This window comes from Protobothrops mucrosquamatus, unplaced genomic scaffold (genome assembly GCF_001527695.2).
Source record: "Protobothrops mucrosquamatus isolate PMUCROS unplaced genomic scaffold, P.Mucros_1.0 scaffold242, whole genome shotgun sequence".
NCBI classification, from domain to species: Eukaryota; Metazoa; Chordata; class Lepidosauria; order Squamata; family Viperidae; genus Protobothrops; species Protobothrops mucrosquamatus.
Window position 1 is genome coordinate 81,042 of NW_015386592.1, and position 15,623 is coordinate 96,664.

General features: G+C 37.8%; 1 protein-coding gene across 1 annotated transcript in view; it reads right to left on the reverse strand.

The window, feature by feature from the left end:
* The window catches only part of LOC107286057 (serine/threonine-protein kinase BRSK2), a 396,585-nt gene that overhangs the window by 65,503 nt on the left and 315,459 nt on the right, over positions 1 to 15,623 (reverse strand). Inside the window, exon 6 of the mRNA XM_015814351.1 lies at positions 1,486 to 1,519. Within this exon, the coding sequence (XP_015669837.1) occupies positions 1,486 to 1,519 (34 nt within the window). The remainder of the gene's footprint in view (positions 1 to 1,485; positions 1,520 to 15,623) is intronic.

Sequence of the window (15,623 nt, forward strand, 5' to 3'; positions counted from 1 at the left end):
CAATGGTGGCTGATACCATAAATGTTGGGTGCAGAGCCGGAAGCCAGAAGTCTTTAGTCAGGTCTGGGAAGCTTACCAACAAAAAGAGAATCCTGAGATACCCTTGAAATTTACAGGTGCATTCATGAATGAAGATCCTTGGATGAAGGCTTATTTGAGAAAAGCCAGTTTTGACAGATTCACATATGAAGCCAAACAAGTGGTATCATTCTGTCTTAGTGTTCAATGTGAAGAGAGGTTCTGTAAGTGAAGAACTATGGGATTTCTTTCTACTTTGATCAATAAATCAATAAAAAAATACTTAGAAGAAATATCCTTCAATTTTTCTGTCAACAGCTTTGAAGTAAAGAGAAGGGAATTCAAGTTGCAAGCTGCTTAGGTGGAAGGCAGTCATAGATGGCATGTAAGTTATGGAATGTGACTTCAAGGTTATTGTTCTAGTAAGCAGAGCAATATACATTAATGCCAGCACGTAACACTTTCAAAATTATTCTTTCACAGGAATCATTTCTTCTGGCTTGCTTGGAAAATATCTGGGATTGACCATAATCTTTATCAATGTACAGTATCTCTCTCTTAAACAAAAAGAAAAAGGGAAGGCCTGTTCATTTGTGGCAATTTGCAGCCACACTAAGTATGCTTCCTAAAGGGGATATTCCTTGCCATATGCCCTACAGCATAATCAAATAGGAAGGAAGCAGGAACATCTCACACCCAGTAAAATCTCCTTCTGAGAAAGCTCCGTGCAGTAGATTAAATCTTATACAGATAAAACAAACAAGCAAGATGTGCTTTTCACTGAACCATTTGACGAAGAGAAGAATCCAGGCCCTGCTGCAGCAGTCAAGAAGAAATGGAGGAAACAGGTGGGAACATACCCAAGTGCATGCATGCTGGAGAGCGAGTTTCCTGCAAAAAACACACTCAGGGCAGGTGCATCCCTCATATGTGTGATACACATAAATTATGAAGAAGAATGTAAATCTAGGTGAGAAGAGAAGTATGGCACATATCTCCCATATGAAAGAATGAACTGGGCATTGTGGCATGCAGATGAGGAAAGGAGAGGAGGATTAGAAGGGTTTTAATAGAGTCTTTTTTCAATCTGAAGGAAGCGAAGTATAACTGGTGTGGCAAGCATCAAGAGAATGTTTTAAAAATGGAAATGGAAAGGGGCCGGTGGATAGAATACCTATCAAGCAACAGGACCACATATAAATCCTTCAAGAATGGAGTGAGCAAGACTCATATAGCAATCTTCTTGTAGCTCTAAATCACAACCCTGATGCATCAAGTAAGATTTAGCCTTGCGAAATCTCAGGGACAGACAGCCCTGTGTAGGAAACCAACCTTGAAGCAAATAATCCTCAGTTATACGTTTCTAGATGGAGTGGAATTTATCTAAAATGGTTAAAAGCACCAGAGAGCCTTAGGAAAAGATTAACCTGGGTCAATAATTGATTTCATAACCCCACACTAACTTACCCGGATTACTTCTGGGCAGGCATAATGCGGTGATCTGAAAAATAAAACATGATCCAGTAAATAATTTTTTAAAAAAATCCTATTTTTGTTTGTACTGGTACGTGTTTTATCTGTAAAAACCACATCAGATAAAATTTCAGAGATGGCATCAATCATTAGTGGAAAATTAAACTCATGGCTCAGGCCCCTATTTTCGGATCAGATATCCTGATGCTCTCCAATGACAACACCTTGTGCAGGATGTGATATTTCCATCACATCCCAACACCCTTTTCCAAGACAGCTTCTTTACATAGGAGTCAAGAATGCTCTTTAGTATAGGCTGATAAAATCATATTTACCTGTCATGCCATCTTACATGTCATAAATTGATGAGTGATCAATTTGTAAATTACACCTGAATATGAATATTAAGGAACAGTTGTCAGAAGAGTGAGATGTACTAACATGTTCAGTATTTATTTAGGAAACTGCCAGAAGAGATTTTTTTTTCACCTGGGTGGTTTTAATTTATATATCTAACTTGTTATATATTATTATATGTTTATTTAATTTGTAGTAATATAATGGTCAAGGCTTGACTGATGAACATGGTTGTCAAAATCCATTAACATTTAACTTGAGCAGCAGTAGAATAGACTGCCACCAATCATTTGAATAACTACCTCCATTCAAAAAATAGTCAACTGGGAGGGAATCTTTCTGTAACTGGAGGTAAATTTTTAGGCTAGTTTGTTGTGTTTACTCTAAGAACTATTGGGAATTTTTGAGACACAGTACAGGTCATCCTCGAATTACGACCAAAATGGGGACCATAATTTTTCATTGCTAAGCAAGGCAGTTGCTAAGTCATTGAGTCATGCCTAGTTTTATGACTTTAAATGCTACGGTCGTTAAGTGAATCACTGCATTTGTTAAGTGAATCACGCAATCATTAAGTAAATCTGGCTTCTCTCGTTGACTTTGCTTGTTGGAAGCTGATGGGGAAAATCACAAAATGGTGATCAAATCACCCCGGGACGCGGCAACTGTCATAAATACGGGCCAGTTGCCAAGTCCCTAAATTTTGATCACATGACACTGAAGGTGTGGCAACGGTTGTAAGTGCGTGCACCTATTCTAAGTCATTTTTTTCAGGGCTGTTGTAACTTCAAAGGGTCACCAAATAGTTGAAAGTTGAAGGCTATGTATAACGTGACTGTGTGATTTGTGCTGCCGAAGCCCAGTTCTTTTAAAAAGTTTTTGTGACCTTGGATTTCATTAAATATATATAAAAATCATGCCTACCAGAAATGTGTGGGGGTTGTTTTTTTTTAAAAAAAAGCTTATCTGAGCTCTTACTTTTGAAGGAAAAGCAATTGAAAATTCCTCAGGTCAAGACCTTATAGAACAAATGTTACCTTTTTGTTTCACAAGATTTCCTGGAATCAAAAGAAATTACAAGCAGTTCTAGGCGGAAAACTTGAAAATCTGCCCAAGCTTTCTGACAAAAGTCAAGTGGCTCCAGAGGATCAAGCCAGTTCTATGTTATAATTCATAATTCCGAGATCTGCTCTCTTTCCTCAGTCTGCGCTTATTGTTATTGAGAAAATGGCCATGCATTCTATCGAACAATGACTAACAGATAGAGAGTTAGTAAAGAACTCATTGTCCAGAAATGTAACAATGTCATATTTTCATTAAAAGATAAGCACAGATGTAACACAGTGGCTCTCCTAAGCTTTATAAAAACACCCAATCATCCATTGGTATTATCACAACCTACTGCACAATCTACCTACTGAAAAACAAGTCCTAACCTGCCCAGTTTAAGATTGTGGCATTGGACATGAAAAAGATGGGCCAATGACTTATGGCTATTATTCTACAGTCCGATTCCATTTGAATATCACATAGTTTTATCTTTTACATCCTTAAATATGTTATCATTGGCAACCAGGAAGTCTCAAAGTCTTTTCCAAAGAGTATAAAATGTGTTTCTGTAATTCCTTACCTACTATTCTTTGTATAATAATTTAAATATAATACATATTGTGATAAAAGAATAAGATACATCATTCTTTTTCTGGATTCATTAAAGAAGAGATTGTTTGAAAAAGTATAGTTTTTCACTATCTTACTTAGTCAATAGTTACATATACTTCCTGTAGTTAATAGTTATATAGATTTAACAACTTATATAGCTGCTCATCTATCAGAAGAAACTCTGGATAGTAGTGTTAAGGAGCAAAATTACTGGAATACCTTCTTTCTTTTTCTCTATTGAGTTATTAGAGTTTCTTGATCAGGATACATAAACGAGGTACAGTGGTTAGTTGTTATAGCAAACTGGCTGACTTTGCAAAATTGATTCAGTTTATTCATATCCTTGACTTTAGCAATAGCTTTTCCTGTATTGCTTCAAAGAGTTTCTCTATTCTTACCAGCAACAATTTTTCCCTCCAGGGTCCTTCCTACCCCTTCACTTTTGTTGCTTTGATAATCTGTTCCCATCCTTTTTATCCTATTATATCTGCCTAGACATCCCAAGTGCAGCTACAGGTCTTAGGTTTATTTCATATCACCTCACCTGTTATTAACTGTTCACTCAGAAAATCTTACCATTCCTTAGGCTAAACAATTTATTCATAGAGAAGCAAATGCACCCTTACTGTATATATTATTAAGAGTAGAAACATGAGGCTACAGTCTTAGACGGTGCTTACCTATCTAGAATCACACCAAATTTAGGGGATTTACCTTTTATATTTGCCACACTCTTTATTTTCAGAAAAATTAGATTTTTTTTTTAAACCAAGCACCCAAGCTAGGAGAATTATCAAAAGCTGCATTCCGGAAACCATTTTGTACAATTGTCATTAAGTACATAGTCTTTTACTTTTTCAGTTTTTATTCAATGCAACCATTTGCTGTTCTTCTACATGGCTCATCAAAATAATAATGAAAAATCATACAAAGCAGTGCTTGTCAACAATATAACAGACCCAGCCTACTATCTGCTGCTGAACTCCTTGTCTAGCAACTAACTGAAGCAGTTCTCTGAAATACAATATTATTCAACTGAACAACAACAACGAAAAAAAAGCATCCTAGAATCTACTGGACTTTTTCCAATGACAATAATACTCTAGGCCAAAACTAGATGTGACACAGGAGATTCACAAAACAAATCAATCCATTAAAAAAATCAAAGAATGCAATGTACATATATATACTGTATGTAAATATGTTCTAACACTGGAGAAAAATATACATTTGCTTTTGAGAAATTTAGCTATTGGGGAAAATGCCATTGGGGAAAAGATTTTAAATAAAGCTATACCTAAAGCTAAAGTTCAAATTATACTTCCTCAATATGACTAGAATATATCTTAGAGGTGCACAAAATATTCCAAGATTCAAATGTTCTGATCCCCAAATGACCTATTCTCAGGCAGTGTTGTAGAGTTACAACAAGTTGTTCAGACTTATGGAAGTAGGGTAATCCTAGAACTGGCTGTTCTAATCTGTCTTTTGCAATGGGGGTATGGATGTTGTGCTCTTGAAACATTTTGACCATCCCTCCCTCCATTCATACATACATACATACATCTATTTATATGTATGGAGAACTAAAACTGGGTCTTACACATGGTTTCAATGTCTCTCATGTTCAAAAGAATGTTATGTGCACATAAGAACATAACCAGTGCCCTGCTAGATTGGACCACTAGTCCATCTATACCAGCAGTCTGTTCTCATAGTAGCCAACCAACTGCACAAAGAAGTCTACTCTTCTTCCAACAGATGGTCTTCAGAAACTCACTCTGCCATCAAAGCTAATAGCCATTGATCCCTGTAACTTCCATGAAGTCCAACTCTTTTTTTCAAGCTAGTCATACTGGTAACCAGCACCACATCTTGTGGTAGTGAATTCTAAAGTTCAATTATGAGTTGTGTAAAAAAAATAATTCTTCTGTGATCTTACATTGTTTGTAAATTGTAAGATTTTCACATGTTTGTACAAGCAAAAATTATATTGCTCTGTAGCAATAGTATGCTACTACTACATTCATATCCACCCAAAATAAATCATATACTTGGCCTCAGCTCTACTAAACTAGAATTATATTGTGAGTAGAGTTTTGCTCTAGAGAATTTCCCTGCTGGGCTCTGAAACCAATAATGTTGAACTAAGAATGTGAAATCAATCATTTGATTTTCTGATATTTAAAATATCAACTCAATAGAAGTAATTTATATTTTAACATACTAGTTCAAAGCATTAAAACAATGCATGCTGTGGATAATATTTTACAAAAGACCGAGAGGAAAAAAAAGATAAGTTAACTTGACTATTCAACAGCTACACCTCAACTGTTATGACAGCAGCATAAGCTTTGGCAATTCAGAGCAGCTATGGATTTCCAGCTTTAAATTGGCTAATAGTTCTAAATGGAATTTTTAGTCCATTCAGAATAACAGAATTGGAAGGGACTTTGAAGGTCTTCTAGTCCAACCCCCTGCTCAAGAAGGAAACCCTATACCATTTCAGACAAATGGTTGTCCAATCTCTTCTTAAAAACCTCCAGTTTTGGAGCACCCACAACTTCTGAAGGCAAGTCGTTCCACTGATTAATTGGTCTGTCAAGAAATTTCTTCTTAGTTCTAGGTTGGTTCTCTCCATGATTAGTTTCCATCCATTGCTTTTCATCCTGCCTTCAGGTACTGAAAACTCATTTCTATACTGATAGTCACTAAGCAGAAGAAAATCCAACAACAAACACTAATAATGTCTGTTATCACTAATTATTTAACAAGTATGCATCCAAGGAATGTTGTCCCTACCTCATTGCCTTAAAAGCCATCTCATCTTTTCTGCTACATCTCTAGGCATATTATGTGTAATGTTTTCAAAAATCACTCTGCAAGATTAAGATCAATTTTTACAAGTGGATTCGGCTCAGGTATGGCAAGAGATATGAGAATTAAGAAAACTTCTTTGAAGAAGAAGTAGCCTAACTTGATTCTCAAACTCTAGGTACTCCAAAATGCTATTATGAAGTATAATGATTTGAAAACATGGTCTCATTCTGTCAGTCTAAGGATGGAATTACATGCCAGACACTGGCTCAGAAAGCAACTGGTAGAGCACATTATCACGGAAAATTGGTAGGCAGGGAATGGATTATGCATCCTCCTATTTAAACTATTTTCTAGGCAAAGTCTGCCTTCCCAGTCCCCATGTACACAGAAAGAATTTAAGAAACCACAGTGATAGTAGTTGGTGTGAGAGATAAAAGGCTCTGTCACAACTAATAAACCATTCTGTCATAAGGGAAAATGCACTTTAGATTTGGTTCACACATTATGATATACTCCCCATGTGATTACTTCACGATGGCAAGGAGCTTAGGTGCTGAACCAACATTCCTAAGCATGAGGCTTAATTGACCTGGAAAAATTTGCTTTCCTACAAGAATTGAGGCACTTACAGGCCAACTGTGCAGATGAATTAAATCAAGCAGAGTGAATCTGTTTAGCACTTCTGCAACATTAATTGCTTACTGCAAGCTATGCCTGTCTCCTATGTGAGACTGAACTCACTACTTCTGGAAGCAGAAAAAGGTAAAAGTTGCCTCAAGTCAGATTCAATTTCTGATGAACATATGGACATCTCCATGTAGTTCTCTCCACAACAGCATAGAAGTTGATTGCCCACTGCCCTTTTCCAGGATGTCTTTCTGACTTTCCAGTTTAGCCTCCAGCCTTGGGATTTCCTACTGATCTCATATCCAAGTCCTAATCAATCTGACCCTGCTTACCTTTTACAAGATCAAGGCTGGCTAAGTGGTACCATCTGCTATAGGAGTTCTCTAAAACATTTTCTTATTCATGCAAAGACTATTCTATAAATTCAAACCTTCATTATTCAGTTCTCTTTTCCAACACTTAATAGTGTAATTTATGCTATGTAATTTATGCTATACTTTTGCAGTGTTATGCAACCAAAATCTTCTGAAATCCATTGTTTTTTTGTACATTTTAACAACTAATTTGTAAGTAAGCACTTTAAAATTATTTTATTTTTGTTTTGTTTATAACAACCTCTGAAACTACAATGTCCCATGTAGGTTTATGCAGATCAATTAGAATGTGAACTGTTTGGGGCATTCCATTTTAAAAACAAAATACTTTTTCAACAGTTTATTTTGAGAATGAAATTAACCTTGCTCTACTGACATCCACAGCAGAGTGCCTCTGTTGAGAGCTGTGAATATTTGGGTGCTCCTTATTGTGATTTAACTGGAGTCTTCTTTTGGATCTTGCCAGGGAGCTTTTTTTTGGGGGGGGGCGGGGAAAGCATGTTGCCCTGTTGTTATTAGCTTGGGCTAAATGGAATGATAAATTGGACAGAATTTTGGAGCAAAGAGCCATGGTGGCGCAATGGTTAGAATGTAGTATTGCAGGCTAATTATGCCGACTGCCAGGAGTTTGATACTGCCGACTGCCAGGAGTTCAGGGTTGACTCAGCCTTCCATCCTTCCAAGGTTGGTAAAATGAGGACCCAGATTGTTGGGGGCAATATGCTGACTTTTCCCTCCATGCTTTGCTCTCACTTTTTGCCTTGAAGCTGACTGATTGTTGGTTACTGACATAACTGACATCTCATCTCAACTCCTAGCCTGGTGTTTTTTTAAAGCAAAGAATAAATGGTATGCAAAAGAACTCCTCCAGTAACCTTTACCAAATCTGCTGACATCCCTCAAGTAAATATGATAGGATTAGGGTTAGGGTTAGTTTAAAAAAATTCTCACAAGAATAAGGACATAAGAAGCACATCAAGCAGAGTGCCTTGGGAGAGTCTCATCTGGAGAACATCAGATGAGAGAAATCTGAGGGACTAAAATAACTGTGATCTGGAGAACTGAAAGGGTAGTAATTGCTTTTTCTTCTTTCTTGTTAGGTAATTTAGGTAGTTTTCATCAATTAGTTTACTTTGTTTTTCTACAACACACTTCCTACAATTTAGTAATTGCTTCTGATCCACATAAATACCCACGCAAAGAGACAGAACAAGACAGAACAAAATCAGAAAGATGCGACTTATTTAACCATAGGTTATTTGGAAGATGACCTCCTCCTATCTTGAGTGATGATGTGGTGCAGACTTACAAAAACTCTCTCTCTCTCTCTCTCTCTCTCTCTCTCTCTCTCTCTCTCTCTCACACACACACACACACACACACACACACACACACACACACACACACAACACACACACACAGACACACAAGTACGCACAAGAGAAAAGGTACACACCTAAGTAGGAAACCCAGGGAAACAACAACAACATCATGTTTTGCTGGGTTTCAAACCAAAACTCTTCAGTTTATGAAGCAAGAGCATAGGATTAAGCAGGTGGAAAAGCTATTGTTGTTGTTGTTATTAGATTATGGACTAAAGTAAGGCATTCACTCAGATGAAGGGATGTTCCTGCCTCTGTGAAGTAGCCAGTAAATCCTGGGGCTAGCCTGCAACAAATTAAAGCATGTAATGTGGGATAGTTTCTCTCAAGGCAATATAACATGGAAAAGTGTACTTTGGAAGTAGAGTAAATCCCTGAAATTGCTTTAGTGGTGAGTGCGGGATTAACAGAGGATGACATTGTCTGTTTCTGTTTGCCAGAAACAGAAACAGACAATGGTCTGGTGTGTTTTGGCAATTGAGCAGGATCCATCAAAAATAATTGCAGAGATTTATTAGGACTGTTCTAACAAATTATGATTGCTCCTGATAAAGGACTGGAGCAGATATATTCTTATAAATTCAGCTCCCATCCGTCACCAAACCAAGTCAAACAAAAAACAAGTCCCAGAATTCACCATGGAATTCTGAGAGTTGAATTCCACATACCTTAAAGTTGTCCAGGGTTGAGAAACACTGCTGTAGGGTTTCCTTGCATTCAGCATATCCTTTATGATGTATATAAACTCCAATCCAGCGTTTTTCAACCTTGGCAACTTTAAGGTACGTGGACTTCAACTCCAGGAATTCCTCAAACAGCATACTGGCTGGAGAATTCTGGAAGTTGAATCTTGAAGCTGCTAAAGTTGAAAAATACTGTTCTAATAATTGACATTCTTTTCACATACATACATAGTTTCATGGTGCAAAGTAAAGGTTATTCTAAAAGGCTTATTTAAACCCTTAACTTTATGTAAAATTAAAGCTCTCTTATCAACCCACATCAGGTTTAGTGTGCAAAGATTTATTGCAGCAATTCCTGTAATTCACAAAGTCTATTTTTCTATATTATGGTAAAAGAATGGAAGCAACAGTAGTAACTATGTGAAATTAACAACTAAATATATAAAGATGAGAAAACCTAATTTCCAAGAGAGTAACTGAAGCAATGAGGGAGCAAAGAAAGCTCTTTCTTTTTATAATTCGCAGTGATTTGGACAATTGACTAGGAGCGCAACTTTTTAGGAAATTCTGCTACTGTATATAAAAGACTTTATGCATCTAATGTATCAAATATTCATGAATTTGCTTTTCCTTCTCTAACTGAATTGATAAGAGCCCTCACAGTAAATCTGCATAAATGCAAATTTTTCTTGGTTTTCTACTCATGATTTTCCCATTAAGTTGAAGCTTTGCAAATTTCCAAGAAATTCAGATCGACCAGAAAATAAACTAATTTCCTCTGAAATACTTAAATATATCATCTATAACTCACTTTCTCTTTTTTATCTTCCTGTCCTTTGTCTCCCATGCATGCTTACCTCTCTGCCATAGAGGTCAATATTTCCCTTTATGCTAAAAGGTGAAATATTTATACAAGCTAAAGAGAAATCAGTTTCTGCAGCAGATTCTTCTTTCAAATGTTATAGTGTACTCAATTTTGTATGAAAAAGTCAANTCGGAGAAAAGGTGGCGGAACTCAAACCTGGCCACGCCCTCATCAAACCCTAGGACCGCCCCTTTAGAGAACAGGAATGCAAGTAAAATTTGGGAGGGGCTATTTCCGGTGTGGGAGGGGCTATTTCCGGTGCGGCCGGCCCGGAAAAAGGTGCCGGAACGCGGTTCCGCCGCGTTCCGGCTGAAAAAAAGCCCTGAGCCTACATATGAGAAACTGAGAGAAAAATATATGCCACATTCACATATTCAGAGTAAACTAAATAAGCAAAGTTTTTGTACCTTGCCATCAGAAAGATGGAGATGAATATCCAGAAGAGAGAAGTCAAACTGATTGTAAAAGCATGTCCACACTATACTTTTTATGAGAGGTTAATAAATGTAATAATGGTCTGTCTGCTATTAAACCCAGTGAGGCAGCTACCTCAAGAGCTGTGATAGTTAAGCCAAGCATCACAGGCTGTCCAATCATCAGTAATAAACTATGATTCTAGTCCCTTTGATACACATAGTGGAGGAAGACACATTATGTTTTATTTTTTGCTTCAAGCCGTAAAATGTCACCGACCAACCCTACATAGATGTAAACTTGTTAAATGTACGAGTTTTTTTTAAAAAAAAATATTTATAACAATTCCTAGTATGGAAGGGAGGAAGAGTTAATAGTTGAAAACACTTCTAAGTTATCTAAGGTAGCACTGAATATAATATTCTTGATGATATTCTGAAGCAGGAACAGGCAGCCTACGGACCCCCATTCCCCATAAATTGCATCAACAAACATTGGCAGTAATCTACAAACTGGTAATTTCCTTCAGTTTGCCAGTATAAACAAACAGGCAACAGGAATGTAATCCTTTCTTAGGCTTTACTGAAAGCTATTTCAAAATCTATTTCCCTGAAAATCTTAACCACTGCAGCCCAAACCAGCAGAACCTTGCCTATCCCTGTTTTAGAACCTGATGTAGATACTACCTCTCTATAGATTAAGAGAAGGAACAGTCCACTGAAGAATTAATACCACTTTACAATGCCTTGGTAGGGCCACACTTGGAGTACTGCATCCAGTTTTGGTCACCACGATGTAAAAAAGATGTTGAGACTGTAGAAAGAGTACAGAGAAGAGCAACAAAGATGATTAGGGGACTGGAGGCTAAAACACATAAGGAACGGTTGCTGGAATTGGGTATGTCTAATTTAACGAAGAGAAGGACGAGGGGGGACATGATAGCAGTGTTCCAATATCTCAGGGGCTGCCACAAAGAAGAGGGAGTCAAGCTATTTTCCAAAGCGCCTGAAGGCAGGACAAGAAGCAACGGGTGGAAACTAATCAAGGAGAGAAGCAATCTAGAACTAAGGAGAAACTTCCTGACAGTTAGAACAATTAACCAGTGGAACAACCTGCCTCCAAAAGCGATGAATGCGCCAACACTGGAAGTTTTTAAGAAGAAACTGGACAGCCATTTGTCTGAAATGGTATAGGGTTTCCTGCCTGAGCAGGAGGTTGGACTAGATGACCTCCGAGATCCCTTCCAACTTTATCATTATTATTATTATTATTAAACAGAGTCTGTTAACAGAAGAGGAAGTTCTCTTAGGGCCACGGATTTCTCCTTTTAATAAACAGGAGACCTTCAGCTAGCAACAGAAAGCATCATAAAAGTGTCCTGCAATGGAGAAGTCGCTCCTGGAAAAATGGAAGTGCTTCTCAGAATTAAATTGCCTCAATTTTTCTCTGCCTGGCAGGCAAGTGAGATAATGAAGAAATCTGAACTAATAAAAGCTGCATCATTTCAATTCCCCAGTTCCATTCACTCTGCTCTGCTCTTTGCTCATGGTTGTCCTTGGAGTTTGAAGGAAGGCAAGACCTGCCGAATTATCCCTCTGCTTCAGAAAATAATTTTCCGGTTTGCTAAGGCGGTCTTCTACCTCCGGATCAGCCTTAACTATAGAAGACTAAAGGTTTTGCCATATTTGTTTGTAGACTGGATCTTTTATAACTATTCCCCCTTCTCATAAAAGTGAGAGCAATAAAGAGTTCTTCTAATGGGAAATTTATTGCAATCGGAGCCCCGTGTGCTGCCAGTTAGTGCAAATTATATCAATCAAACAGTCCACAGCCAGCCTATTGCTTACTATTACTATTCCTTGTTTTCCAGGATAGGTGGTCCGTGACTTACAGCTATTCATTTAGTGACTGTTCAAAGTTGCAAGGGCACTGAAAAAAGTGACAAATATCTCACTTAACAATAGGAATTTTGGGCTCCATTGTGGTCATAAATCAAGGACTACCTGTACAAAGGAATCCAGCACTCAGTTTTTAATACAAAACAATTATCAAAAACATTGGGCATACATGAAGAGGAAAATTCCTTAAGAATAGTGTCTATAGTTGGAACCAGACAACAACTGTTTAGAAGACCTCACTTGAGTAAATTTTTAATTTTGGAAGTAAATTTGCTGGCTCTAATACAATAGAGCCGTGGTGGCGAACCTATGGCATGCGTGCCACAGGTGGCACGCGGAGCCGTCTCTGGTGGCACGCGAGCCATTGCTGGGCCGAGCTGCTCCCTCCTCCTCTCTGCGCATGCGCAGTCTGGAAATAGGCGAGAGGCTATAAAAGGAGCAACTTTCTGCGGAAGCAGCATTTGCTGCAGACAGCTTGAGAGCGAGCACGAGTCTGAGCGGACAGCGAGCGAGCATGAGCCAACAGCTCAGTGGTCACGCCCACTCAGTGGCCACGCCCACTCAGCACCCGGCAATGCATAAGTGGGTTTTGCGTTGCAGTTTGGGCACTCGGTCTCTAAAAGGTTCGCCACCACTGCAATAGAGTATAAATATGCCTTAATAAGGCATATTTGAAAGATTCTTGATTGTCATAAAAATAAATTTCCTCTAATTTCAGTTCAGTTTCCAAATCTGTGTATGAATTTTACACAACTCTGCATATATTAGCTTTTCAGAGAGCTCTTAAGATCTGGCTCTTCATCCAAGCATTCGGCTAAGATAAAAGCAAGCCCAGCAGGGGGAAGTCTATGGGATGTTGCGGTGGCTTGCTTGGGATATGTGTCACTGCTGTGGGGTTGGTTTATTTTATTAATTCTGCTTTCATTTAATATTATTGTGAGCCACCTAGGAATACTGTGTATAAGGCAGACAGCCATGTAAGTTCTAAATAATTCAATTAATTCTCTTAAAAGGTGTGGAAATTTTTATTCGGAGCTACTCCATTATTGGAGCTAGCAGGACTAATGCCATTTGAAAAGCTGAAATATTAATTATTATCACTGTCTCCAATAATTCCGGTAAAGTTGCACTACTAGGAAAAAGTGGCAAAGAAATTATTGCAGTTTAGATCGTTGACATTTTCTGAACTGGCCTGCTTTTAGATGGAGGGGGGCTGGATTCACCTTGAAGAGTAAAATTAATATACAGTAGTGGTTAGACTGAATTTCAGTGAAGGTAGCAAACTGTGGACAAATCCTTAGCGCAGATCAAGAGCAGGGCATTACTTTGACAAAAAGTAGACTGAATTTCTAATATCATTAAGTCATAAGAAGGTAGCAGAGAACATTTAGGAAAAAAGATTTTTTATATATAAAATAAAATTATATATATCTTGAGTGGGGTTTTTTTATGCACCCTGTCGGCCCAAATATGGGAGGAAGAAATATTTTGCCTGTATCAGCTCAATCTAGAGCCATCTACAGGCAGCAGTCTGCGACTTCATTTGTGTTTCCTAAATTTGTTGGATTGCTAACAAAGAATTAAGGGGGACTGGGATAGCTATTTCGAGCTGGTTAGCTCTCATCAGCCAGACATACCCTTCTGAGATTCGAACCTGGGCTGCTTGCACATTAGGCAGCTGTGTTGACCTGTGTTGAAGTGTAAAAAAGAAAAGGGCACTTTCTTTCATGTATGGTGGACATGTAGAGAAGCACAGGTGTACTGGCGTATGGGCTGGGAATGGGCAATAGAAATGACTAAGCAAAACATTCAATACAAACCTGAGACATTACTATTAGGAATACTAGAGAAAAATATAAATAAAGATGACACATATCTAATTATTCACGTGGTTACAGCGGCAAGGATACTATTTGCTCAAAAATGGAAAGCAATGGAAGTACCGAGTGGGGAAGTACTAATTAAGAAAATTATGTATTGCGCAGAATTAGATAGGATAACCAAAAGATCAAAAAACCAGGAAGAAACAGAATTTTATCAAATATGGAATAAATTTTATAGATGGAGGGAAAAAAATGGAGGTCACAGCAAAGAGATAAGTTAAGATAGAGACCAGAATTGTACAGTTGTATATAGATATATTATATGTAATTAATGTACAATATTGACTGAGATGTCAGTCAAAGACAATTTACCATGTTCAATGTTTTTAATCTTTTTTTTCCTTTGTACCCAATAAAAACTTAAAAAAAAAACCACTCAAGATGAATCTCCTCCCCTGGTCTCTTCCCTCCCTGATACAGCTGACAAAGTGAGAAAAAGCCTGTGGCCTAGAGGTCAACACAGCTGCCTAACGTGCAAGCAGCCCAGGTTCAAATCTCAGAAGGGTATGTCTGGCTGTTGAGAGCTAACCAGCTCGAAATAGCTATCCCAGTCCCCCTTAATTCTTTGTTAGCAATCCAAAAAATTTAGGAAACATACATACATACATACACACACACACACACACACACACACATATTATATATGATGTTAACAATCTCTCCATATGGAAAATCTAAGTCAGTTAATGTTGATAACCAGGAAGTGCATCCTTCAGTAAGCTTGTTACTAATGTCAGATAGCCGGTAAATAATTGTGCTAAATCAATTTAATGAAAATTTCAGAACTGTACTGAGGAATGGAAATGAATTAATAGTGTCTGTTAAAAAGGCAGACATAAAGGATAACAACCTGCAGATAGAGTCAAAATGATATGACAAACTCTAACAGTAATTTACTAAATGCCTTAGATGAAAACGATTCCATTCCAAACATATCTTTGCAGTTTTGTAGCGTGGCATTACATATCCCTCCTCTCTTACTAGGCCTAGCAGAAGGTCTCAGTGTCAATCATGCTGGGCCACATGCCAAGAGAATTAATGAAGCAGTGTAATAGCTCACACAGAGGCCCAATGATTGCACTTAACGTGTATCTGCAAACGAGGGTTTGCAAAGTTGCTGTTTTGTTTATGACACACATTTCTCTTCTGTTCCACTGATTTCTCTAT